At 41.1% G+C, this 27,987-nt stretch overlaps 2 protein-coding genes across 2 annotated transcripts; both read left to right on the forward strand.

Moving 5' to 3' along the window:
- Positions 1 to 1,176: 1,176 nt before the first annotated feature.
- On the forward strand, positions 1,177 to 16,864 carry smc1b (structural maintenance of chromosomes 1B). The gene is made up of 25 exons (XM_082542074.1): positions 1,177 to 1,497; positions 1,849 to 2,037; positions 2,782 to 2,894; positions 4,224 to 4,427; positions 5,831 to 6,069; positions 6,258 to 6,516; positions 6,941 to 7,081; positions 7,177 to 7,259; positions 7,412 to 7,619; positions 7,761 to 7,946; positions 8,107 to 8,298; positions 8,375 to 8,521; positions 9,100 to 9,237; positions 9,382 to 9,498; positions 9,883 to 9,989; positions 10,079 to 10,220; positions 10,698 to 10,843; positions 11,299 to 11,452; positions 11,608 to 11,706; positions 11,791 to 11,947; positions 12,642 to 12,796; positions 14,860 to 15,011; positions 15,322 to 15,391; positions 16,042 to 16,152; positions 16,247 to 16,864. Exons 1-25 carry the CDS (start codon positions 1,389 to 1,391, stop codon positions 16,364 to 16,366), a joined length of 3,738 nt encoding a protein of 1,245 aa, XP_082398200.1. The 5' UTR covers positions 1,177 to 1,388; the 3' UTR covers positions 16,367 to 16,864.
- A 1,458-nt stretch (positions 16,865 to 18,322) lies between these two features.
- On the forward strand, positions 18,323 to 24,427 carry borcs5 (BLOC-1 related complex subunit 5). Its single transcript, XM_082538383.1, has 4 exons — positions 18,323 to 18,780; positions 19,067 to 19,210; positions 21,368 to 21,525; positions 22,688 to 24,427. Exons 1-4 carry the CDS (start codon positions 18,723 to 18,725, stop codon positions 22,919 to 22,921), a joined length of 594 nt encoding a protein of 197 aa, XP_082394509.1. The 5' UTR covers positions 18,323 to 18,722; the 3' UTR covers positions 22,922 to 24,427.
- Positions 24,428 to 27,987: the final 3,560 nt, after the last annotated feature.

Below are 27,987 nucleotides of genomic sequence, written 5' to 3' on the forward strand. Positions count from 1 at the left end.
CAGGCAGACACACACTAAAAATACACACAAGGTAATGAGGGAATGACACACAGGAGGGGAGCACAGCTGAACCTAATTCACAAGACGAGACACAGACCTACAAAGTAAAACAGGAAACTCACAGACTGTTTTACAACACAAAACTCGGGGTCACGAACAGAGCACAGAGGGAAGACACAGGTGGGGATAATAAGACACGAGAACCAAACCTAAAGAATTAATACAAAATCAGAATAAACTAGAAAATAATAACAATAAACTCTAAACACTGGGTCACGACTCAGGATCGTGACAAAACCAGAATGGATGCAAATCAGGTTTGCTCACTGCTTTGATTTATTAAGCTGCAGATGTTACACTGAGCTGTTTTTCTTAAATTAATGAGCCTTGTGGGTAAATGGTAAATGGCCTGTATTTATATAGCGCTTTTCTAGTCCCTAAGGACCCCAAAGCGCTTTACATATCCAGTCATCCACCCATTCACACACTGGTGACAGCAAGCTACATTGTAGCCACAGCCACCCTGGGGCGCACTGACAGAGGCGAGGCTGCCGGACACTGGCGCCACCGGGCCCTCTGACCACCACCAGTAGGCAACGGGTGAAGTGTCTTGCCCAAGGACACAACGACCGAGACTGTCCAAGCCGGGACTCGAACCGGCAACCTTCTGATTACAAGGCGAACGCCCAACTCTTGTGTATTGTGTATCAAAAACTACTACAGTATGAACAGATGCTCGCTGGTTACACCTTCGTGCTATTGAAATGGGATTTTTGGTACAGCGAGGAACAACTGACAGATTATAAAATTAATCTTTAGCTGTTTGGCACATGGACCACAATAAATGATAAACTGAAGCCTTATGGTATAGGGATTATAGTGTTAAGTGCTTGGGTGGTTTTCCAGAGAGGATTTTCTTAGAAATGTCTTGTAAAATTTCTAGTAAATCTTGCCATTTTTTACTCTAAAATTTGTAACTTTCCTTACTTCAAATTTCCTACTTTTTTCTTATAAATTTGCAACTTTCATCTTGAAGATTTGCCATTTTTTCCTTATACATTTGATAGTTTTCCCTCACAAATTTTGCATTTTAATGTAGAAAATCTTTTGAATTTCCCCCCACACCTGCCTCTTATTTTTTTCATACTTTTAGTAGCCCTTTGTAATAATAAAGCATATATAAGTACATGTGAAACAAAATGAAAAAAACAAAAACAAACAAACAACAACAGATCAGCGGCTGACTCAGTTTAAAACTAGAAACTAGAAATTATATTTTTAATGTGAGGAAACGCAGACAGTAGTTTCCCGCCTCTCCACGTCCTGTCTGCCACATTAGAGGGCCTGGCCTCAGACACTAAGATTAGCTTCAGGGTTCACTTACAAAGATGGGTTATTTAAAACAACTAGATATTGAAAACTTTAAGTCATGGAGAGGAAAACAAATTATTGGGCCATTCTTGCGATTTAATTGCATAATTGGCACAAATGGCTCAGGTAAGTAAAGTTTTTATTGGTGACGTGTTCTAGCTAGCTAGCTAATGGTAAATAATTGTTAAGCTAGCGGCTAGCCTGCGGAGTATATCTTTCTTTCTTTTTGGTTTGCTAAGTAAAGATACAATTTCTAAGTAGATGATGTAGTCCTAAGAACTACATCATCTACTTAGAAATTATATTTTTCATGTAAGGAATACAGAAAATAGTTAAACAACCTCTAAATCCCGCCTGTTATGTTAACAGACTTTGCCTAAAAAGTCAGGCTAGCTGTATGGTCGTCCTACCAGAGCTGGGTTATTTAAAATAAATTCATATTGAAAACTTTATGTCAATGATTTTAAATCATACTAGGTAAATCTAATGTGATGGATGCCCTAAGCTTTGTCATGGGTGAGCGGGTTTCTTCTCTCCGAGTCAAGCACTTGAAAGACCTGATCCATGGAGCTCACGTTGGTAAGCCCCTCTCCAACACTGCCAGGGTGGCCATGAGGTACTGCAGTGATAAAGAGGAAGAGACGGTCTTTTGTAGGATCATTACAGGTCAGTAGACTCTGCCAAGTTTTTTCTTACTTACATATTGCATATGCAAGGCCAAAAATAACAACTGTAAAACGTAAATTAAAATTATAGCGAATAATGTGTATATTTGTTTATGCATGTTTTCATATATAATGATGGTCCTTTAATATAAGTTTACCACATTAATAACATTCAATATTTATCTAGGATAAGAGAATCATCTAAGAAAAAAAGATAATATAAACTGACAGCTGGGTGCTGACTCATAAAGAAGCCAGATTTATATGGAAAATGCTAATAAAGCAGCAACCACCTTTATTATCATGTACTGGCAATGATCAGATAATAAGCATACACAAAGTACACAGTTATAACTATTATACACCAGCATAGCATGATTAGTGATCTTACCTAATACTTATTATCCCAAGTGTTCCTTTAGTTGTGATTCACAGTGGTTACATTTTTCATAATTTGGTATAATGAGCAATAATTTGGATATGATTTTATTATTATTTATACTTTATTCTCACATGTAACTTAAAGAACCATTAAGACAGGAATGATTCGATTTTTTCCTAAAAATACAAAAAAATTGTATTTGTGGCTGTTGATAATTTTCCTTGTGTGATTTATGGAGGTTAAGTGTTTTGTTTGATTTTTAGAAGTAATCAGGTTTTTGGCACCCAAGGCTGATTCATGTTTTACCTCAGGATACAGTTTTTAATCCAATCATTTTCATTTGATATCTGTTGTATTTTTCAGGGGACTCCTCTGAGTATCACATTAATGGCCTACGTGTCACTTTTGCCAAGTATGTGGAGGAGCTTGAGAAGATTGGCATTTTGACTAAAGCTCAAAACTGTCTGGTGTTCCAGGTAAAGTGCCAGAGCCTTGCACTTCACTGATTTACTGAAAGTCAACATGAAAAAAATTAACTTTGCCAGATTTGTTTGCTGTAGTGTTTTTTTTTTGTCAGTTTTCACATTATAGCTGTGGTGACTGCAGTATTGTACAACAAACTGAAAAATATGCCCCAAAGTGTTTGTATTTACCATATAATGGCATATTTTGTGGTGCAGGGATTAGGGTCAGTGATTTACAAACAATAAGAAGTTAATTAACACATAACCAGTCAAATATAACACGCTAAAAATACTTACTCAAACATAGAAGATTGCTAACAGTAAACTGTCACATTAACCCTTGCATTAATCCTTAGATGCACGAGAGACTGGACCCTACACTCTTCCATAAGTGGGTCTGCTTTTTTTCTGTGGCTCAGTTGTGGCTTTTGTCACCCACACCTTCCCATTGCTTCAGTGATCGGGGTTTGCAGTTGGGGGCAACTTTCCAGTTGACTTCTCATATGTGGTGTGACAAGCTCCTTTGAGAGCTCAGTGAGGAAGGCCTGCCATGCTGTGGTGATGCCGTTCTTTAATTCAGGGTGCTGAGCCATGAAAAAGGTGTAGGCACTGGTATCTACACCTCCTTTGGGCTTGTTGTAGAATGTGATAAATTATGTTTTTCCTCTTTCTGGTATTTTCATCCACCATTTTGTTGTGATCATCATGCTGAGGACTCATAGCCATACAGCTATTCCTTTCTTGGTGATGTAGCTGACCATGCAAAGGTTTGAGTGTAAACTCTGTGCTGTAAACCTCCCTGGACTCGGAAACCTTCATCTTAGGAAGGATGTCTGCCTCGTTCTATTGTAGAGTCCCCACAATAGTGTCTGCAGCAGACACTGTGGAAGAGGCACACTGGAGAAACAGTTATCTGTGGTGATGTTGTCTCTTGTATTTCGCAATTTACTGCACAAGTGCTGGACAATGTTTTCCCCTCAGATTCTTCTTACCTTCTTCCCCTGTTTGTAAACCATTCCAAGTATTGCACAGGGGATGCATGCATCATAAACCCAGAAGATCATTAGGCTATACTTAATGGGCTTGTTTGGCATGTACTGTAGAAATTTGAACCTAACCCTGAATGGCACAAGCTGTTCATCCACAGTGACACTCAGACAAGGATTGAATCCTTATCTGAATGCTGAATGTGTAGATATGTATAGACATTGCATAAAAGCAAGCTCACCAGGCCATTTGCATCTAATTGTTAATAAATAACTAAATGTGAGAGTTTTTTTTAACTGGCACTGTTGGTAAGAGATGTCTTACAAAGATTGTACTCCGCTTGCTTCTCACCAGGGGGCAGTGGAGTCCATAGCTTTGAAGGACCCAAAGGAGAGAACCAAGATGCTGGAATCGATCAGTCAGTCCAAAGAATATGCTGCAGAATACAACAAGAAGAAAGAGGCCCTGCTGAAGGCCAAAGAAGACACTCAGTTTCACTTTAACAAGAAGAAATCTGCTACTGTCGAGAGGAAACAGGTGTCTCAGGAAAAAATAGAGGTATCATACCAAGAAATTATTTTTCTCTATTCTGTCATGCTTCTACATCCCCAAATGTGGAGTCTCTAGATACATGCGCCTACAAATGGCATAAGTGTGCCTGACAGCAGATAGATTATAATGTCACAAACACAAACACCCCAAAAATCTCAAATGATGTTGAAGAACAGTTTTCCTCTCCCAGTCTAAACTTGTGAGATCTAATGGGGTGTTCACATCCTTGCAAATTCACGTTTTCCCTGGTATTACCTGTGTGAATTCATTTGCGTTGGAAACATCTTCATAGTCACCATTACCAAGCCAACATTACAATGAGGAGTAAAGCTAATTGTTGAATCACTCCATTTAACATGACCAGGTTTTACCCAAAATTTCTCCAATTATCCATGAAGCCCATATTTAGACACCACTCAGAAGGCAGTTATAAGGAGAGCATAGAGCTCAAGATGTCACTAGAGAAAACTACAGAGTATGGCAATGATTTAGCAGAATTACACACCGACTAATTTTAGTGACCTTGGATTGATGCAGTGTGTCATCACTCCCAATGTGAATTACAGTCTTGTAGTGCTGTGTGATATGACCAAAATCTCATATCCCGATATAAGACATTTATCGTCCCAACAACAATATATATCACAAAAATGTTACATCTTCTGTAAATTCTGTGAATCTCGGGCAACTTGACTTGCGTGAAGTGTTTTCAGCTGGGCGTTGTGTACCTGGAGTCGAGTGTTAAATAAGTTGAAACGGCCGCAATTTTCTTTGTGAGTACGTATTACACGGTGTGCTGCGGGGAAAAGCCTGTTCTAAGGTTTATTTTTTTTAGCACCTGACGGTTCTTTTTAGCTTCTCGTCTGTAAACACTCTACATACTATTTCATGTGATTCAATTTATTTTGAAAAATCTCAAAAGGATCATCAGCTTTATTGTGAAAGGTTTATGTGGAAAATAAACAACGACAACGCATAAAAACAGTCGCTTGTCCTTCCGTAGTGTGGTTATATTAAATATAAGAGAAAGATAGAAGTTTAAGAAATTCTACAGTGACCATCAAAACGATGAAAAAATGTTGCTGTAAACGGTTTATTTTGCGACACCACGAAACAAACGATAGCATAAAATGAAACGATAGACGTTTTCATATCGTCAACCGATATATATCGATATATCGAACGGCCCTACAGTCTTACCAAATCCACATTTAACCTTACCCAGCCTGCTCTGGCCCCATGAATACAGTCAGGTATGGTTGATAGAATCTCTACCTCCATGTTTCTGAGAATAGTTGCCAATAAACAGTTTTTTCGATCCGATATATGAGAGGGTTAGTGATGTTCCGCGGGCCTTTGCGTCAGAATGACAGTGAGTTGCCGTTATTCATCTTTGCTCATATTTCCAGGCACAGAAATACCAGGCACTGTTGGATGAACTTCACCAAAGCCGCCTGCAGCTGAGCCTCGCTGAGCTCTACCATAATGAGCAGGGGATCAGTGCTCTTAGTGACACCCTGAAGAAGAGACAGGAGGCTGCAGCTGCAATGAACAGTAAACTGCTGATTGGGGAGCAGACAGTCAAAACTCAAAAGAAAGAACACGGACGGCTCACAAGAGAGCAGCAACACATTGACAAAGAGATCTGGTGTGTTAGTTTTCGTATATGGCTTCAAATTTGAAGGTCTATAAATGGATGCATTATATTTTCATTTCACTAATTTTGTTTTCATTTACAGGAAAGCCACTGGTGACACCTTTTTAATCCAAATCAAATCAGATATAATTAAAAATCTGTTATTAAATTAAGTAAACTGGAAACATTCTTTCACACAGCACACAGGAGCAAATCCTGTCCCAGTCTCGGTCCCAATACATAAAAGCGAAAGTGAACACGTCTCATCACGTAAAGAAGGCTGAGGATCTCCGTGATGCCCTGAAGAAGAGTCAGAGGATGTTTTCAACCAAAGAGCAGGAGCTGGGAGAGCATCAGCAGGAGATTTCTCAACTTAAGAGGTCCTGGAGGAACTATGAGATGCAGGTCCAGGAACAGGGAGCTGCCCGTGGAAGAGACATTGAGCTCGACATGGATCAGGTCTGTTAGATTTCATTCCTGCTAATTTTTGTTTGAAGTGTCGGGTACTTTTCACTACACCATGCCTTAAAAGAAACAATAACTGGAGATAAATTATCTGAATTTTAGGAGCGGGACTATACCTCCCAGCATGCCCCTTCCGGTTCTCGATCTATATATGACCCCCGGCTCTACAAGCTGTTGTTCTCGTTTTCATGCCCCATCCTCCCTTTTTCAATTCTTTCACTTCTCATTAGTACAGCACTGGCGGTGACTCACTTCCCCAAACGGCAGCCTCAATTCATGTTCAAGTCTTCTGCCCTTATCTACTAAAAATGCTGTCAAACCTAAAATGAGGATGTGGGCCCGGCTGGTGAAGTAACATTTAAAAGTTATAGTTATATAGGGACTCTGTTATGATTATTATTTTTTTTTTATGCTACAGTCAGAGCGATACAAAGAGCTGAAGGAGCTTGCCTTGAAGCAGGGGGCTGTCCTCAGCCAGCAGGCAGAGAAGCTTCACTGGGAGGTGAAAGCAGACTGGGTAAAGATAGCCTTTGATGAGCGCAGAAAGAAGGAAGTTGAGGTACTTTCTATGACACAGTTCTTTTTGTAGCATTGATATATTTAAATCAATAAAATAGCTGTTCAGTCTAAGCTTACCTCTGTTTCACATCACAGAACGCTATCAAGTACAACCAAACACAGCTGGAAGATTTGACATGCAGAGCAGAGAAGCTAGAGGAGTACACCAAGACCTGCAAGTATGTTGTGTTTAGCTCAACCACTAAACGCTAAAAGGAAGTTGTGCTGTTTTTGTTCTTTTTTTTTTTCACTCTCAGCGAGGTGTTAATATATGTTGTATAGTTGGTCGTTAGATATATATATGTTGTTTTGAAAGCACTGTATGCCTCAGGTCATCCCTTGAGGAGTACCGGCAGCAGGAGGAGAGCCTTAGTGCAGAGCTGCAGCGGGGCCACCAGCGTACTAAGGAGGTGAACCAGGAGCTGAATCAGGTGATGGAGGAGTTGGGGAATGCCTGTTTGGACAAACAGGAGAACAAAAGGCAGCTGCAGCACAAAGAGCTGCTAGAAAAGCTCCGCAGACTCTACCCGGAAACTGTGGTGAGAAGCAGTAAATAGTGAGGCTGCAGCAATTCCCCAAAACTGTGGTTCGGGACATAACACCTAACGTACCTTGTTCTTCTTAACACTAGCACTGCCTGTACAATTTTCTTAACTAATTTGTGACACGTGCTGTTTCAGTATGGCCGTCTGTCCGACCTGTGCAGCCCTATCCATAAGAAGTACCAGCTGGCTGTCACTAAGGTGTTTGGCCGCTACATGAATGCAATCGTCGTAGCATCAGAGAAAGTAGCCTGCGAATGTATCACTTTCATCAAGGAGGAGCGGAGGGGACGCGAGACGTTTCTTCCCATCGACAACTTGATTGTAAGGGAAAAATCAAGCTGTGCTTTCTAAATCATAGCTTGACTTTTTGGGTTTGTTAAAAATGGAAAACCTTATAAAAGGCCCTGAGAAATAATGGTGTAGTTCAAGTAGACCAAGTAGTATAAATTTGTCGTTCCTAACATCACTTCTGTGTGCACAGCTGAGTCCACTGAACGAGCGACTGAGGGAGATGCCTGGTGCCAAGATGGTGGTGGATGTTGTGCAGGTTATTGCTACCACAGTTGCTACCCAGCTGAGGAAAGTGGTGCAGTTTGTCTGTGGTAACACTCTTGTGTGTGAAACAGTCAAAGAAGCCAGGAGTATGGCCTTTGATGGACAGGAACGCTTTAAGGTAAACTTTCCTCTTTTGAGATCCACTAATTTGAGACGGAACCATAAAAAAATTTAATCTGTCACGTCTACTCTAGACAGTGTCTCTTGAAGGGACAATGTTTGAAAAGTCAGGCGTAATCTCCGGAGGCTCCAGCAATCTGCGAACTAAAGCTCGCTGCTGGGAAGAGAAGGACGTGTTGCAGCTGAAGGAGCGCAAGACCCAGCTGACCACTGAGTTACGCGTGAGTCACACTAAGTGCTCTCCTTATTCTCTGTTTTCTGCCTCCTCTCCTCCTCCTTTGTCCTCTTCCCTTTGACGTCTCAGTCCATTATTTGAAGGATGTCTCAATTCTTATAATACATGTTAATTGAGGGAACGCTAGCTGGAGGAGCTGTGAACACAGCAATAATAATCTACTCTGATATCCTTTGCAGACGTTTTTCAAGCATGCAGAGATGTTTTAGGACTGGGACATGAAAACCAGAGAACAGAGCAATTAAATATTTAAAGATAGATGATAATTTCAGTAGTCACTGGGATATTACATTTGGTTGCTGATACAACCAAATTTTGTCTTGTGGGGGAATAAAGGATTATTCTATTACAACCAGGAGAACTGATAAATATACTAAACTACCAGCTTAACAAGTAGGCACTCCTCTCACTATGTGTTTGAAATCTGTGAGCATGTGTTAGTGCAAAGAAAAGGAATTTAGAACTCTGAAATATAATAAATTGTTGTATTTTTTGTTGTTGTTTTGGTTTATACACACTGTATTTTATGCACAGGAATCAAGTTGTGTTTTGGTTATGTAACAGGATTTGATGAGGCTGAAGAGAAAAGAGCTGGACCTGAAACAGATCGTTGCACAGGCTCAGGGTGCTCAAACCCGGCTCAAATACTCCAAAAATGACTTGGAAAACCTTCAGAAGAAAAATATCCCTAAATGCCAAGCGGTATGATCTGATATAAAATGTTCTGGACTGCCACAATCATTCTAAGTTTAGAGACTTAATAGGGCGCAAAAGTGTTTTTCACACAGGTGTTGAAATCATCTGAGCTTACAGTTTCTTGGTATTTACTCTGTCATATGTTTTCAGGACATTTCTTGTCTGGAGAGTGAATTGGCAAACCTGGACTCTCAGATTCAGATGCAGATGGAGAGTGTGAAGACAAAAGAGGCAAAGATTAAGGAGATCAGAGACAAGCTTGACCAGGTGCTGCTCTCAACATATCATGACTTAGATTGAAATGTTTGCCGTTGAACTTCTGTTGCAAGTGAATTCATTGTTGGAGAAATTTCTTTGTCTCTGAATTTTCAGTTTTTCAGTATTTTTAATCAGTAAATCCTAACAATTGACAGAACTTATAACTTTTGCAGTGTTTTGTGCTGGCTTCATGAATGTTGGCCCATTTAATTCTTAACACTGTAAAGTGATTTAGACTTTTACAAAAGCAAAATGGAATTTGAAGTGTTCAGTGAGTAACTTTATTAACGGTCTGCTAGAATGGTGGGTTTCCAAATACAGTGTTTGTCTTGTGGCTGGTTACACTTTCACATATCGGATGTTGTATGGATCCTCTCTATTCTCTGTATTTAGATAGAAAACTTGGTGTTTTCTGACTTCTGCGCTGAGATCGGAGTGGACAGCATCAGACAGTTTGAGCAGGAGCGCTTGAAACAGCAGACAGAGCTTGATAAGAAACGGTACTTCAGTCACACACCAGTATTTTCTGTGTCACATGACGAACTTTAAAAGCCAAATCTTTAATGGGTTTTTATGATAAACAACTCAGGCTGGAGTTTGAGAGTCAACATGCCCGCTTAAATACATGCATTGAATATGAACAAAAACAGCTTGAGCAACAGAGAAAGAAGGTCCAAAAACTGGAGGACACCATCAGTAAGGAAGAGAAATTTATGACTGAGCAGAGAAAGGTAAGTCTCAGTTTTTTATGTTGTTATAAAGCACATGACAAACATTCATAGCAATATATTTTCCATCCATCCCATTCTCCCCTTCTTATCCTTGGGGCGGGGGTTTCCCAGCTGTCTTAGGGCGAGAGGCAGGTTACACCCTGAAAAGGTCACCAGTCTGCCACAGGGCTTACACATACAAACAGACAACCCTACACACTCAACATTCAGAGTTACCAATTAACCTAACCCCACTAATTACATGTCTTTGGATTGTGGGATAAAGCCAGAGTACCCGGAGAGAACTTACGCAAACACAGGGAGAACATGCAAACTCCACACAGATTAGCCCCGGGGTGATGGTGAACTTGATATCAGGACCTTCTGGCTATGAGGCAACAGTGCTGGTTACTTCTGGTTATTTCTGGCTGTTGCCTTTGTGGATCTTAAGTTCGATTTTTGCAGATTTTTCAACCAAGCGCTCGTTTTCCCTTCCAGGAAGAGCAAAAGTTGTTGGCAGTGGTTGAGGAAGGTCAGAATAAGCTACTTGAGCACAAGAACAAGCTTTTAGCTAAGAAAAGTGAGGTGGCTGCTGCCAAGGCTGAGCTGGATCAAAAAACTCAAGTCCTTCAAGAGATGAACAGGTAACATCTCTGCAATGCTTCTAGTGCCACTGTTTTTGACATTTTGTGCAGTTATTACTGTCACCATTTGCACCACTGCTGATTGTATTGATTGTTGTGTTGCTGTGAGGTTTCCCGTTTGTTAGGTAGCAGAAAAGTTGCATCTAACCCACTACAGTTGCTGATATGCCTTTATTTCTGTTATTTAAAAAAATATTCTGTTTTTGATGCATTTAAGTAATTTTTTCCATCAGTAATATACATGAAATGAGTTTCTTTGAGCTTTGTTTCCAGTAACAATAATGTGTTATAATTGGCTGTTTTCTCTCCACCATCACTCCCAAAACGTTCCCTTCTTCCTAAGCAACCTAATGCCATGAGTTACCATATAAGTCCATGTCAAAACTTGACTTGTGTATCATGTTTTGTCATGGACTCTGTTCTCTGACTTTATTTCTTTTTATTTTGCCAAATAGGGATTTGGCGAAGCTTCAGCGAGAGGTGATGACAACAGAGACGGCTATAGAGCAAAAGCGCTTGACTAGACACAACTTGTTGCTGGCCTGCAAAATCCAGAACCTGCCCATCAGCCTGTTGTCAGGGAGCCTGAATGAAATCAGCGAGGTGCAGGTAGGACACAGAGATGTTTGGTATCTACTCTGACTTGACTGATCATTCCTGTCCTGGACTGTTTATCAAATTCAGCTCAAATTTTAATTTGAAAGAAAGGTTTAAAGTACTGTAGTGTTGGTATAGATGATCATTGATTTGTCCGGTCTATGCAGCTGGACACAGATTCTGAAAGCACTACAGCCACCATGGACATCTATGAGAGAGAGGCACGACTAGTCATTGACTACTCTGAGCTGGAGACAGAGCTCAAGGTGAAAAACAGGGCAGCATACTTATTCTCTATTGGTGTTCTTTGGTTATAGAACCAGCAAGTATCACCCATTGTGTATGGTCAGAATTTGCAGGCTGAGCAGGAAGTAGAGGCCTCCCTGGAGAACCTGAGGGAGTCAGTTTCCTCCATAGAGGCAGCGCTGCAGCGCACCACTGCCCCTAACCTGAAAGCACTGGACAAAATGAGGGAGGTGAAGGACAAGTTACAGGGAGTGAAGGAAGGTATTTGTATGAATCTGTTGAGTTTTTCACCTCAAACTGAAACAGCTGGTGCAATATAAACCCATCAGGCATAACATTATGACCACTGACAGGTGAACTGAATAAAACTGATTATTTAATGGGAGCAGTGAACATTTTGTCCTCAAAGCTGACGTGTTACAAGCAGGGAAAATGGACAAGTGTAAAGATTTGAGCGAGTTTAGCAATTGTGATGGCCAGACGACTGGGTCAGAGCATTTCCAAACCTCCCCGTCTGTAGTGGTCAGCATTTATCAAAAGAAGGAACAGTGATTGCTGAAAACCTTAAGGTGTCAGGATTCTTGGTCGCATCTTGGTGGCAGATACAACTGCACAACTTCAGGGGTCAAGTGGAGTTCATTCCTCGACAGGTTAGGGCTACATTGCATGCAGAAGGAGGGAGAACAACACAATATTACACAAGTGCTCATAATGTGATATCTGATTGGTGTATTTCTACAATCAGCAGAACCAGTTTATCTATACGTTTATATTGTTTTCATAAGATATTCAAACTGTTTATTTGATTAATTAATGAACAGAGGACTGCTTCTGTCTAAGCAGACAGATTTTTCATGTTGAAATTCATTTATTCCCACGGGTGCATTTTGCATGTTATAGTGTGTTAAGTGAAGCACCTGGACTGATGATTAAGCTTCCTCTTTCTGTCACTCAGCCTTTGAAGCCAGCACTAAAGCAGCCAGGAAGTGTAATCAGGAGTTTCAGCAAGTCAGATCCCAGCGCCTGCACCTCTTCAGTCAGTGTTTTGAGCACGTGTCTGTCATAATCGATCAGGTCTATAAAAGAATTTGCAGGAACAACAGCGCCCAGGTGAGACAGACAAACCTCACTTTGATGTTTTTTCTTCAATTTTTACATTTTCGTTGTTCTTTTCTCCTTCAATGTTTGTTTGTAAAATGTGTTTAATTACTTCTCCGTATGCGGAACAAAAACAGTGAATTTTGTATATATTCATATTGAATATGTATTATGTTGTATATAAGTCTTCAGTGATGATTTACTATACATTGCACTGTATACAGGAAACAGTATATATAAGAATACAGTGGCTTGCAAAAGTATTCGGCCCTCTTGAACTTTTCCACATTTTGTCACATTACAGCCACAAACATGAATCAATTTTATTGGAATTCCACGTGAAAGACCAACACAAAGTGCTGTACATGTGAGAAGTGGAACGAAAATCATACATGTTTCCAAACATTTTTTACAAATAAATAACTGAAAAGTGGGGTGTGCGTAATTATTCAGCCCCCAGAGTCAATACTTTGTAGAACCACCTTTTGCTGCAATTACAGCTGCCAGTCTTTTAGGGTTTGTCTCTACCAGCTTTGCACATTTAGAGACTGAAATCCTTGCCCATTCTTCTTGGCAAAACAGCTCCAGCTCAGTCAGATTAGATGGACAGTGTTTGTGAACAGCAGTTTTCAGATCTTGCTACAGATTCTCGATTGGATTTAGACACCAGACAGGTCAGGGATAAAGTTATTGAGAAATGTAAAGCAGGCTTAGGCTACAGAAAGATTTCCCAAGCCTTGAACATCCCACAGAGCACTGTTCAAGCAATCATTCAGAAATGGAAGGAGTATGGCACAACTGTGAACCTACCAAGACAAGGCCGTCCACCTAAACTCACAGGCCGAACAAGGAGAGCGCTGATCAGAAATGCAGCCAAGAGGCCCATGGTGGCTCTGGACGAGCTGCAGAGATCTACAGCTCAGGTGGGGGAATCTGTCCATAGGACAACTATTAGTCGTGCACTGCACAAAGTTGGCCTTTATGGAAGAGTGGCAAGAAGAAAGCCATTGTTAACAGAAAACCATAAGAAGTCCTGTTTTCAGTTTGTCACAAGCCACGTGGGGGACACAGCAAACATGTGGAAGAAGGTGCTCTGGTCAGATGAGACCAAAATGGAACTTTTTGGCCAAAATGCAAAACGCTATGTGTGGAGGAAAACTAACACTGCACATCCCTCTGAACACACCATCCCCACTGTCAAATATGGTGGTGGCAGCATCATGCTCTGGGGGTGCTTCTCTTCAGCAGGGACAGGGAGGCTGGTCAGAGTTGATGGGAAGATGGATGGAGCCAAATACAGGGCAGTATTGGAAGAAAACCTCTTGGAGTCTGCAAAAGACTTGAGACTGGGGCGGAGGTTCACCTTCCAGCAGGACAACGACCCTAAACATAAAGCCAGGGCAACGAGGGAATGGTTTAAAACAAAACATATCCATGTGTTAGAATGGCCCAGTCAAAGTCCAGATCTAAATCCAATCGAGAATCTGTGGCAAAATCTGAAAACTGCTGTTCACAAACGCTGTCCATCTAATCTGACTGAGCTGGAGCTGTTTGCAAAGAAGAATGGGCAAAGATTTCAGTCTCTGTGCAAAGCTGGCAGAGACATACCCTAAAAGACTGGCAGCTGTAACTGCAGCAAAAGGTGGTTCTACAAAGTATTGACTCTGGGGGCTGAATAATTACGCACACCCCACTTTGCAGTTATTCATTTGTAAAAAATGTTTGGAATCATGTATGATTTTCGTTCCACTTCTCACGTGTACAGCACTTTGTGTTGGTCTTTCACGTGGAATTCCAATAAAATTGATTCATGTTTGTGGCTGTAATGTGACAAAATGTGGAAAAGTTCAAGAGGGCCGAATACTTTTGCAAGCCACTGTATATCTACTGGCATATATCAAAGTTTCTCTCCTGCTCTGATTTCCTCATGAAGGGCATTTAGTACAGTTGAATATATGTGATCCAGCACAAGCTAAACTGGACATAATTTTCGTTAACTTGAGCATTTTAGAAGCTGTTACCTTAAATAATAAAACCTCATTAAAAATTTAGGCTGTCTGTGATTTGTGCTCCAGGCCATTTTGAGTGCAGAAAATCCAGAAGAGCCGTACTTGGGTGGCATCAACTACAACTGTGTAGCACCAGGGAAACGCTTCATGTCCATGGACAACCTGTCTGGTGGAGAAAAAGCCATCGCAGCCCTTGCTTTCATATTCGCCATACACAGGTAACACTGAAGTCACCCCATGGTAGAATACATGAAAAATGTGTTACATATATTAAATGTATTCTTTTCAGTGAATTATAGTTTAAGGTCAAAGAAAACCCTGTTTTTTTATTTTAATAAATGTATGTCGCTTGTTAAGCTGCAGAATAATCATGTTAAATAATAAACTACTATTGACCAAAATAATGTGATTATGGTTTTTGAGCAGCCCTAGTGATCAGTATTTGATTATGTTGACTGACACAAAGTGATGCCATATTCCTGACCCACGTTCCCAGTATACTGTGTCTGTTCTGTTTCCTTCTCTCAGCTTCCGGCCTGCTCCTTTCTTAATCTTGGATGAGGTGGATGCAGCCCTGGACAACACTAACATTGGAAAGGTAAGAGTCAAGCTGCATAAACATTCACTATTAATATCCACCACTGGGACAACCCAGTATCCCGGCAAAACGTGTAATAGACACACCAGTCCACCGTGTCTATTTCACGCTTTGCCTTTCAAGACGTGAAATCGACACGGTGGACCAGTGTGTATATTACATGTTTAGGCGTGATTTGGAGTTGGCTGGAAACTATTAATATATTGATTATATCCATTGATCAACCTCAGGAAAAAGTGTCACCAATCTTCTCCATGATTGTGGTTGTGGGTACGGAACTTGACCCACAGATACACACTACTGGTACTCTTTGAATAGTAGCCTGTCAGACTGAAGACTAGATTTAAAGGACTATTCAGTTTGGCACAGAAGCACCTTAATGCAGAACTGTTTGACCTGCACTGTGGATGGGACATAATTATGCTAATAACTTATTCTTAGTTGTAAGAAGCAGTGACATAAGCTGGTGTTGGATTGGGGGATTGGATTGGGGGCTTCTAATAGAAAGGGATGCACTGCAGCAGGAGAACCATGTATTATTATTCAGATTATATTATTTTTGTATATTTACCAAATACATTTTGCCTACTGCATTCTGAAAGGAAACTTTTGTGGGCGATATATCAAGTGCAAATATTCACTGTCTCCAGGTGACCAGTTTCATCAGAGAGGAGTCCAGGGAGAACATGCAGATCATCATCATCTCTCTCAAGGAGGAATTTTTCTCCAAGGCAGACGCTCTGCTGGGCGTCTATTCAGATGTAACATAGCTTTCATTAATTATGAAAATTAGTGAAGAAGTTTAAATTCCTACAATGCCAGGCAATAGAGTCATTATTCTTTTGTGTTTGGCAGTTTGATGAATGCATGTTCAGCTGCGTTCTGACCCTAGACCTGCGTCCCTATCCTCTGGTTGAAGATGACAATGGGAAACAGACTGACAAAGAGACCAGCTCCGACAAAAGGCAGGATTGAGCTTTACAGGAATCAGCTGCATGAAGCCATTATGTTTTCTTCTTGTCTAGTGGCCTGTTGCATTGTTTAATGGATGTGGTTGTTTCTTAGTGTTCTTCTATTTTGACTACACAGAGGAACTGTCCAGACTAAATGTGCAGGCAGTGGAGTTATCTTGGATATCAAATGATGAGCTTTATGTTTGACTGTTTTAGAGTCGTTCTTGTTCTTTAAAGTAATTGCAATTCACTGAATATTTTTTTTTCAGATAAATTTTGACCTCAAGTTATGTTTATGAGAAGGTTGTGTGTTTTAATTTGCTTACAAAGCAAAGTTTTTAACTGAGGTGAAAAATGAAAGAAGAAGAAAAAACCCTTCATATAAAATGTAGCAACCACACATTACAGCCTTTGAAGGACTGTGTTTATGTGCTTGTTCTCCCATTAGGCACTTTGAAGTTATTGGTGTAAATGTTACCACTGAAGTTGGAAAATGCTCTGTTCATTAAATCCACCAAGTTTAATAAGTGTGATGTGTTGCTGTTATATTTTCAGCCTTTTTTAAAAAGTGTTTCCCATTTAAATGCAACAAATTCTGCTTTACTACCCATTACCCAGTACCATTGTGGATTGAGTTATGATAAAAGCATAATATCGTTGTTTTATATTATTTGCCATGTACAAATTACAGAGCCCATGAAGGTGCATAAGGTGATATTACCCAAACGCAAACTCACAGAGACAAAAAGTAAACTCAAAAAACACAGCTTTATTGCTGGCGTGGGACACGAAAAACAATACTAAACTAAACTAACGAAAGCACAATGAGCCACAGGGAAAAATCACACAGCTATGAGGGAGGACACAACACTGACAAAGAGAAACATGGGACTTAAATACACTGAGGGATAACGAGGGGGAATGAGCCACAGGAGGAGAGCACAGCTGAGAGTAATTAGGCAGGACGAGGCAAGGGAAGCAAAACTAGAAACATTAACATAGGACAGACTGTGAAAGTAAAACAGGAAACACACTGACGGAACTCAAGATATGTAAACTTAACAGACTGGGGAGACAGAACATAAGGACCTGAAACATGGAACAGAAAGGCACAGTAGATACAACATGAACATAACGCCACAGGGGAAGAGTAAAACAAAATGCAGGAACACAGGACCTCTTTCAAAATAAAATGGGAAACATAATGAAACGCAAACATGACAACATAAGAAACACAGACATGAAGCACATGAAGGACAAGGGAGACTTAACGGGGTTGGATACACAAGGGGAATCTAATAACAAATGAACTTAGATAACCTAATGAACAAAATAAACTCAAAACTTAAAACGCTGGGTCAAAAGACCCAGGATCATGACAGATATTTTGTCTACTGCAGACAAATTATTTGTGCTAATAAGATGTAGTGTAGAAGATACTGTGATATCAACCTCCTGACCATCTGTCGCATTAATATGCAAATAACTTATTATGTATGCACAGGATAGATACAGTCATAACATAATTTTAGTGCTAAATTGAATTTAGGATGCACACAGCTACCATATAATTGAGAACACAGCAATGTGTTTTATATTTTTGTGATTCACTGAAATTCTTGCTGATTCAACATTAAGATACAATTTACTGTAGATATTAAAAAGTAGCAAAGTGTTAAAGACTCCATACTGCATAGCTTGAAAAGCAATGAGACCTGGTTATAAAAAGATCTTAATAATAGTGAGGTGGAAGTAAAGGTTGTAGCTGAGTAGCTGAGTTATTTCTGTGATGGCTGTTTGCATCTGAAAGTATTCACAGTAAACTACAAAATAAATAACTTGAAATAAAAAATAGCACTTTGTAGGGGCTCCACTGACATTTTTTGTTGAGATACAGTCTTGTTTACGCAGAGCCTTAGACATAAATATACGTACAATAAGGCTGTATATGCGACCTGGCCACCAGTAGGGGGCGGTAATATTGAGCACTTTACAGCTAAGAAGCAGACCCCGTGATCACTATTTACGGAAGTGTATCCTCGTTTCGAATTGAAGTCTGCTCACAGGCATTTTTGTTGTGCTGTCATGCAGATATTTCTTAATTATTCAGAGCTAAATCGCTACATTGAAAAACATTTGCTCGGGATTCATTTATCAAACGAGCTTCCGGTAACCCCGTTTGTAACACATCCTAGCTGGCAATTAGTAGCTAGCCTAAACCGGTGAGCCCACAGCCCTTTTACTTCCTCTGGTCCTACATACTTGGTCCGTTTGTAGACCGTATGAACTCTGCACAAACTGGTTTTTAGCAGGAAACTCCAGTTTTTGAAAACGTTAACTGAAGCTAACTGCTAGTTTGCTAACCTAACGTCAGCACCATGGGAGCGGAACAGAGCGGAGATGCGGAGCACAAACATTCCGATTACAGCTCATCAGGTAAGGCTGTCTGCCGTGGTGGTTTTCTCTGTTAAGGTTAGTTTTAATGAAAAGTAAACCGAGCTGAGGTTAGGATTATATGTCAAGCCACCTCCACCAACAGTCATCGGTATTACAAATCCTATTTGCGTTCACCCTCCAGTAGTAGCACCACTACTAGTAGTATACATATAATAATGAAAGTCCTGCTGTCAAATTGTGTGGGTACTGAGCTTTTTAAAAGTTACACATATTCCACATGTGCTGTGCTTCAGATTTGGTTTTCATTACATTTCTGTCGTTGCAGTGGTGCCATCTCCAGCAAAACAGAAGGCAAAGATGGATGATATTGTGGTTGTGGCTCAGGGGACTCAGTCAATGCGAAATATCCACAACGACCCAGATGTCATCAAGCTTCAGGAGATACCTACATTTCAGCCGCTTTTGAAAGGTAACGTTTAAGTCTCCGGAGTGCTGTCACGGATTTTTGTTTGGCACTTTAAGAGACTGTAAAAGAGGATCTGGGTATAGGGTTTTAGTGGCGGGTGCTCATATTAAATATGGCCAGAGTTTAAAACAAGCAGTATACCACCCGGTGTGCTGCTGCATGGTGGAGTAAACACAGGGCAAGATTGACTCATGTCCCATACCCAAGTCAGTTTTGGACTGATTTCAATTAAATGAAATAAAAATACAGTACCAGATCTTTGCATTCCTATTTACAAGGACTGATGTTGTGCCAAAAAAGTGATTTCTGTGTTTCTTATATCTTAACTTATATTGGTAAATACATGGTATGTTTATAATTACCTTAATTTTACTACATGTGTAAAGTGTAAAGTAAAGTGTGCGTGTTAGTCCCCATAGGGAAATAGTTCCTCTGCATTTAACCCATTCACCCAGTGAAGCAGCGGGCAGCCGCCAGTGCAGCGCCCAGGGAGCAGTGTGTAGGGACGGTACCTTGCTCAGGGGTACCTCAGGGTAGCTGTTCAGTGGAGTCGAACCCCCGACCTTCTGATCATAGGGCCACCACTCTACCTACTGAGCTATCCCTGCCCCCTTTGTAGTTAATCTAGTTCTTTTTGGTGACCCAAAGTATGTTTAAAGAACTATAATGATATATTTGATACATGTCTCAACTCTGAATATTTTTATATATTTTATTTATTGTTTACTCTATTTAATTTGTAAAATATGTGTACACACACACACACACACACACACACACACACACACACACACACACACACACGTAGAAAAATATTTAGTATACACATCCAGAAATGCATATACTATTATATATTGTACATATATTTATTAGTTTCAGATGTAGCCATTCTTGTATTTTGCTTGTTTACATTATTGTTTTTTGCACAACTCTGTTGCTTGTGAAGCTCGCACACAAGAATTTCACTCACATGTGCTGTACCAATGTACCTGCACATGTGATGTGACAATAAAAGTGATTTGATTTGATATTTGTTACAATTTCTCTCTCTTAAAGATATATAGATAGATATAGAGGTTGCACAGGTGGTCCAACTCCTCCACGTTGGTTCGTCAATACGTGCCTTTGCCAGAGGGTTTGCTGTGTTTCCCAGCACAGTCTCAAGAGCATGGAGGAGATTCCGGGAGACAGACTCTTACTCTAGGAGAACTGGACAGGGTTGTAGAAGGTCCATAACCAATCATTACTGCCAGAGCTGCAAAATAACCTCCAGCAGGCCACTGATGTGAATGTCTCTGAAAAAACAATGCGAAACATACTTCATGATGGTAGCCTGAGGGCCCAGCATGTTCTAGCGGGCCCTGTGCTTACTGCTTGGCACCGTTGGCCATTAAATACCCGAATTGGCAGGTCCATCTCGTAGTGTACCTGCTCTCATCTGTGAAAAGATGAGAGCAGGTACACTCCGAGTGCATGTGACAGCAACCTCACTCCCATTGGGTATCGGAATAAAATCCTTGGACTCACTGTCAGACCCTACGCTGGTGCACTGGGTCCTGGAAATAATTGATGTAAATAACAGAATATGCATTTAAATGCATCCGTAGCACAATATATGACCTATGTTGTATTTTTACATTTATCAAGTGGCAGCAAATCCAATTTGGTGCAATGTACACGTTAGCTGAAATACATAGACTGCATAGTGACCACAGTTTTTATTTAGTTATTTATTTTTTGCTTGATTGAAAAATAGAAAACTAAATAACTTCGCACTGCAACATTAGCTGTAAAGGCAGTGTAACAGTGTTTGGATTTCTGTGATCACCTGAGGTACGCCTTCATTACTCTCTTCAGATGTTTTGTCTGGCATCCTTCTTTTCAGTTTTCACATGTGCTGAGTTTTCATCTTGATTCCAATCAGTTCATTTTAAAATTCTGTGTAGTGGAGCTGAATGCCGCTGCAACCTATTAGCACTGTGTTAGAAGGCTGATAACCAAAGTTCCTGTGTAGGCACACTCCTGAAATAGCAGCCTGCAAAGCTCTGTCACATCCTGTGCATTGCTAATTACTGTAATTACCAAGTGTTACACTGTTGTCAAGTGTTACCGTGTTCCTGCATGTTCAAGTAAGTCATTTTTTGGCTTTTCTCTCCACAGGAGTGCTGAGCGGCCAGACGTCACCCAGCAGTGTGTGTCTTGAAAGGTTGGACACCGCTCAGGTTCTGCAGCTCTGCATCCGGTACCAGGACCACCTACACCAGTGTGCTGAGGCTGTGGCTTTCGACCAGAATGCTCTTGTAAAGAGGATCAAAGAGGTAAGACTGTTTTTAAGTCCTTAAATAACTATATTAACTACATGGGATGTAAACATATTTTGTACCAGTACCATAAGCACTGCTGGCTGTTGTCACAGGCTGGCTGCTCTCTCTACAAGGGCAGATTTTTACTCCAGAATCTCTTTGTGACGCAGCACCAAAGGGATTTCCGTCTCCTCCCAGGACTGAGCCGTTTATCTCTTGCTTGTTGGGTGCATGTGTAAACCACTACACTATGGAGCCACTCACAAAGACCACAAACATGTTTAAATAAACTCAAAATATCCCAATTAAATATACAATATACAGTTAGATGGAACAAGTCTGCAGGGTGTGCACTTGCTAAATGGTAGGTGTGGAGGGTGTAAAACAGAAAGCACTAAGAAAAGGTCAGGGAGAAGACCAGGTGAGGAGAATGAGGCCATTCTGCAGATTTGACCTATAGCCATATAATCTCCATTAACTCAGTTATGGGTGGGAATAGTCTGTTTTACTTAGAAAGTTTCCTAACTGAGAGAAGTGACTCAAATGTCCACAGGGCAGCTGTATTAAGAGCTGGACAGATTCCCTAAATACTCGGGAAAGGAGCCTCTGTGCTTTCTTTATTACCTCCTTTAACTAAAGACACAGTGGAATGTTCTTAATGAATAGATAAACAGTAATGCTGAACCACAATTCAGTGCAAGCACACAGCTGCTCACAAAAACAATAAACATGTACAAGTCTGTGCATTAAAATAAAATTGGGCCTCCTTATCAATCTAAAATTGTTACATATCGTAGAAGAAAAATGAAAAGAATATAAATAAATAATCAAATTAAAAGGACATTTTGGTTTTTTTCACCTCTGTTTACTCTATATTATTATTTTTATATTATTATTATTTATATTATTATTATTTATATTATTATTTTTACTCAGTTGTATATAGTATTTGTATTTGTATTCTATTTTTATCTTATTGTATATTTATTTTATTTTATTCTACTGTATATAGTATTTTATTTTATTCTATTCTGTACAGTTGTGTACTGTATTTATTCTTATTGTATTCTAATTTTTGCCTCATAACTTTTGCACTGTCCACTTCCTGCTGTGACAAAACAAATTTCCCACGTGTGGGACTAATAAAGGTTATCTTATCTTATCTGTTTTTCTGCAGATGGACATGTCGGTGGAAACCTTGTTCAGTATAATGCAGGAACGCCAGAAACGGTATGCCAAGTACGCCGAGCAGATCCAGAAGGTCAACGAGATGTCCATGATCCTGAGACGCATCCAGATGGGAATCGACCAGACGGTGCCGCTGATGGAGCGCCTCAACAACATGCTGCCTGAGAGTGAACGCCTGGAGCCCTTCAGCATGAGGCCTGATGGGGAATCCGCCACCAAGTAGACTCTTGAAAATAAACACAGCTGCTTCCTACCTGAGTCTCCGTGCAACTCTCCATCCAGGAGGAACAGCAGCTCTGTCCAGCTGGAGAGAATCTAAGACTTGTAACATTTAAAGAGGCCTGCAGCTTGGCTGTGTGCAATTGCAGCTGCTTGGGTTCGTTCTCCAAGTCACAAACAATTATGTGTATTCTTTTATTTATTGCAGCCGGGTTTGCTGAACACACATGCCAGTAATCAATAGATCAGCAAATACATTTTCACACCTGCAAGCTATCCTGATCAATAACCTTCTGGGTGCATTCATAGGTACACGTGACACGTGACCCAAGGGAATCAAGCTGGGAGTTGTTGAGATGTTTTGCATGTTTTAAAGATTCTGATATGAATGTGAGCAACATAAAAACATCTAAAGCTGCTGATCTGGAGGTTTGTGGACAGCCTCCTAACACTTGCCACCTGCTCCATAATTTGTGATGCGTTAGTTTTGGATCGTTACAAATGTGTGTTTGTAATCATGATGTTTGAGTTACTTTGTCATCATATCCCATCCCGGAAGTGCTTGTGTGCATTCTTTGCAATGTTAAAATTTCATTTTGGGATATAAAGAGCAAAAAGAAGTATTATTGCATAATGAGCATCGAAATTGTGCAGTGGAAGTAAAATCAGAAATCTTGTGTACTTGGGTTTTTGTGGGAAGGAAGACCTTAAATGGATGCTTTTGCTTGAGCAGCTGTGACAAGCCTGTTCACAATCAAAATATGTGAAAAATAGAAAGTTTGGACTGTATATAGACGCTGATAGCTCAGGTTTCGTAAGGAAGGATAAAAACACGTAAATTGAGGTGGACACAAAACATTTGGATTCTGACTTCTGTTACAAAAAAGGCTTTCAGATCACTGCACCAAATGTCAGCATTAACTTTGACTGTTGGTCTGCACACCAAAGGTTTACATGCTGACCTGTTAATAAGCAGAAATGTAATAACAGTTTGCTATATTTTGATCTCTTTGGGGAAATTGATCAGGTTAACTTGATGGCTTCATCTACTGAGTAGTTGCCATGTTCGCTACCCTTACAGGGGATGGATTTAGGATTTTATGTGGTTTCATGTTCACTGCCTCTATTCTTTTTAAGAAGAGAAAGCAGAGAAAAAAGCTGTCAAGAAGACGTGCCCGTGTAACATGCTCTCAACAATTTATTTTCTTTTAGGTAGAAAATAGACACTTTTTCTCTTCTTGATGCATCACTGACCTTTGTGTGTGTGTAAATGCCAGTAAAACTAATTTAGAAATTGGCTTTAAGGTGGCCCTGAACACTTTGCAGCAGCTGTAGTGAGGACATGTTGGTCCACTAGGTGGTGCATGTATAACACATTTCACTGGCTGAGTGTCTCATTGCCCATAAACAGCTGTTTGAGTGTGGATGTTAGGACTTGAGAGTGAATGATTGTTAGCTTGTACATGCTCACTGTCACTGTAAAAATAAATAAAACAGCTTTCTCCTGCGAGGCCACCTGTTTTTATTTTTCATTCCTTGTGTCAGAGCTTCATTTGTGGTTAGAACAGAGTTTATAACACACTGATTTATGTCATATCCTTTTTAACAGTGATGGATGCTCATGTCTAACAGCAATGAAAACCTCAAGTTAAGATTAAAGCTTAGCTGCCCTCACTGTGCAGCCCTAGTGTTTTATTTACCCTGATCAACATTTGTAGTGCTTTAGAGCGATAACATTAGTTGAATCTGTTAATCACTTTTTAAAAGGGAATGTGAAATTGTCTTAATAATTTCGAAGTTTGTTGTGTCTGATAATAAATCGACTGTACTGAAGACTGCTGATAAATTACATTAAGCACTTAAAGACACCACTTTGGACTCTAATGTCTGTTTTTCACAACTTTAATTTAATTTAATTTTTTACATTTAATCAATGATAATCCTAATCCTGCATGGGCAGGAAAGCATTAGGCAAAATAATGAATTAAGTGTTGTGAAGGCAGGAACTTCAATAATAATAATAATAATAAAAAACAAAACATATGTTACACCAATCACTAACAGAGCCTGTGGCATAAATGCTCAATCGACCAGCTTTAATGGATGCTACTTCTTTCCTGTGTTTTAATATCTGACTTTTAATCTTCTTTATTGTATAAAAAATCTCAGAAACAATAACAGCTTCCAATAACCTGCTGCTTTGGAGATTTTTGATTAGTGCTGTTCCAATTTTGAGCTGGACCAAAGCTAGTGGGCGAGTGTACCCATTTCCTGTTTATATTTCTCTGAGGAAGAGAAAACATTTCTAGGAAAATGGGCAAAAGTCTGGTAATTTAGGCTCTAAGCTCACGCATTTTACCTGGGTGAAAATGCATTAATGTCAGAAATGAAAAGAGATTGGCCTGACTGCTTCGAGCTTATGAGAAGGCAAAAGTAACTCACATAGCCACTTGTTACAACTGAGGTATGCAGATGGGCTACAACAGCAGAAGACCACACTGTGTGTCGCTCCTGTTAGCTAAGAACAGGAAACTGGGGCTACTTTTCACACAGTCTCACAAAAATAGAAGACTAGAAATACATTGCCTGGTTTCCAAAGGTTTCTGTTCGTCTGGACGTAACGTTTTCAGTGGGAGAAACGTTTCGTCACTCACCCAAGTGACTTCTTCAGTCTGGTTTAATTTAATGAGTCTTGATTTCTGCTGCAACATTTGGATGGTAGGGTCAGAAATGTGCATAAATGTGGTAGTGATTTCTTGGCTCTCTTTGGCCACCAACTGAGCATCAATGAAACGTCACGGCCTACATGAGTATTGTTGCTGACCATGTCCAATGCCACAAAACTCAGTTAATCTCAAATTGGTTTCTTAGACATAATAATGACCTTACTGTACGCAAAGGACGTCCACAGTCAACAGATCTCAATCCCACAGAGCACCTTTGGGATGTGGTGGAACGGGTGATTCACATCATTGATGTGCAGCCACAAATCTGTGTGCTGTCATGTTAACATAGATCATGACAGCACACAGGCAAGTGACCCCTGGGGTCACTTGCCCCTCCCTTCCTTCCCTCCCCATCTCCAGCTGCCTCCCTCTTCCCGCTCCACCACAACCACCCACACATGCAGGGCCTTGGAGTAGGGGTATGTCACCAGGGTGCAGAGGAGGCTACCCCCCCCCCCCCCCCCCCCCCTCTGTCCCCTTCTGGCTGCCTCTGCCTCCATTTTATCCCACAACTTAGACATTCACATTATTCACACTCTCATTACACATACATATAGGATCTTGGGGGTGGGCACGATACACGGAGTCCAAAGTACCATCAGGGTGTACACCCCACCCCTGGCATCGTTGCCCACCTCTCAATTTTAAATACACGTAGACATTGAGGGCTAGCAGGAGGGACCATGTGCTTACCTGCTGCTCTCTGGCAGGTAGCTCCAAGCCCTCCTGGGTTTTAAATGCACCTTAGAACACACATGCATCAACACTACAATGAGCGGGTGGAGGGAGGTTTGGAGTCTTCTCTCACCCCCGTTCTCTGCGACCTGCTGGAGCAGGGGGGCTAGGAGGAGGAGTTGGCCGTCCGACTGCGGTCTGGAGTGTGGAGCCTTCCTGCTGCTGCGGAGTCGGGGCGGTCTGCCTCCCCCCACCGCAGGGAAAAGGGAAACACCACCTGGGTCTGGGTGCAGTTCCCCCCTCCAGGGGCGGGGGCACCTAGACCCGGTTTGTAGAGTACGCTTGGGGAGTGTGATCGTGTGTACAACGTCTCTTTATGTCTGTCTCCATGTTGGTTGAGTGTGGAGTAAGTGCATATGAGAGCATGAGGGTGGGAATGGATGTTTGTATCTGTGTGTGCCTGTATTTCTGTGTCTATATGTCAGGTTGGGTGTCAGGCGCCACCTCTCTGGGGACATCTCAGGCCCTCCAAGGTTTGGAGGCCTATCTCCCCCTACCACCACTTCCCCTGCCAGTGGCGGACCCCCTCAGACATCGGTGTGTTGGTGGTTCTTTGTGTCCGGGGATGGGCGTCCAGGTACACACCGGCTCACTCCTTGGCGGCCGCTTATCGGGGCCTGGAGCCTGGGGCTCGCTCGGGCCACTTCGGAGGTGGGGTGCCCCCGGCCTCTCGGCCTGGGGCTCGGTCACTCAGGCACAGCTGGCTGCCGGCGGAGCTCACGAGCGCGTCACTGCAACTCCCCCTGGCTTCTGCTCCGCGGCTGCTGAGTGAGCCCTCATCTGGGACTCTCCTCAGCTCTTTCTGGGACAGTGGCGCGGCTGCCCCTCTGTTGGTCTTCCTTGGTCTCTTGTGTTCTGGGGGCCTCTGGATGTCTGGAGTTTTGATCTCCTCCATACCTGCTTCATACCCTGGGGGACGGGGCTGTGGCCCCCCCACACCCTCTAGCAGATCATTACATGAAGGAACCTTTTTTAAAAAAAAAACAAGCGCGTCCATGCTCACAGGTGTACACACGGGTGATCACACCCACAAACTACACCCTTTTTGGCTCCTACCTCAAAGCACACTGTGATCTGTTGATCTTATGTGCTGCACAATAATGTTTAATATTTAGTATTTACTGTCATATTCCCATATATCATTGTGATGTTGTTTATTCTATTACTCTTGTTCTGTTCTGCTTGTTTTCTTTTTTCTTTCTCAGCAGGTGATCCAGGTGATTGATATATGCATTTTTTTTTTCTGCCCGTTCTGTTGGTTTTTGTTTTTTGCCCTTCTCCCCCATCCCTCTTCTCAGCTGTTTCTCTTTCCCTCTTTCTTTCTCCCCTTCTTTCCCCCAGTCAAGTCTGTCCCGTATTCAGTAAGTGAAAATAAAATAAACAATAAAAGGTGAATCAAATGGACCATTACGGCAAGGCTGGGATGGTCAATTTGGTAAAGTAAATCCGTTGGGCATCTTTCTTTGCCTTTAGACAATAATTCTGATGGCAAAAGAGCCAAACGGGACAGGCCAAAAAAAAAACAAAAAAAACAAAAAAAAAAACATAGATCGAAATCTCTGAGGAATGTTTCCAGCATCTTGTTGGATCTGTGCCGCACAGAATTAAG

This window comes from Aulonocara stuartgranti (assembly GCF_965226115.1).
Source record: "Aulonocara stuartgranti genome assembly, chromosome: 7".
Classification (NCBI taxonomy): domain Eukaryota; kingdom Metazoa; phylum Chordata; class Actinopteri; order Cichliformes; family Cichlidae; genus Aulonocara; species Aulonocara stuartgranti.

Excerpts from the sequence above, each read along its gene's own strand:
- smc1b (XM_082542074.1), top strand. The coding sequence starts at position 1,389 with ATGGGTTATTTAAAACAACTAGATATTGAAAACTTTAAGTCATGGAGA. Across the intron at positions 1,498-1,848 it reads AATTGGCACAAATGGCTCAG|GTAAATCTAATGTGATGGAT; the intron begins GTAAGTAAAGTT and ends AAATCATACTAG. Across the intron at positions 2,038-2,781 it reads CTTTTGTAGGATCATTACAG|GGGACTCCTCTGAGTATCAC; the intron begins GTCAGTAGACTC and ends TGTATTTTTCAG.
- borcs5 (XM_082538383.1), top strand. The coding sequence starts at position 18,723 with ATGGGAGCGGAACAGAGCGGAGATGCGGAGCACAAACATTCCGATTAC. Across the intron at positions 19,211-21,367 it reads ATTTCAGCCGCTTTTGAAAG|GAGTGCTGAGCGGCCAGACG; the intron begins GTAACGTTTAAG and ends TTCTCTCCACAG. Across the intron at positions 21,526-22,687 it reads TTGTAAAGAGGATCAAAGAG|ATGGACATGTCGGTGGAAAC; the intron begins GTAAGACTGTTT and ends GTTTTTCTGCAG.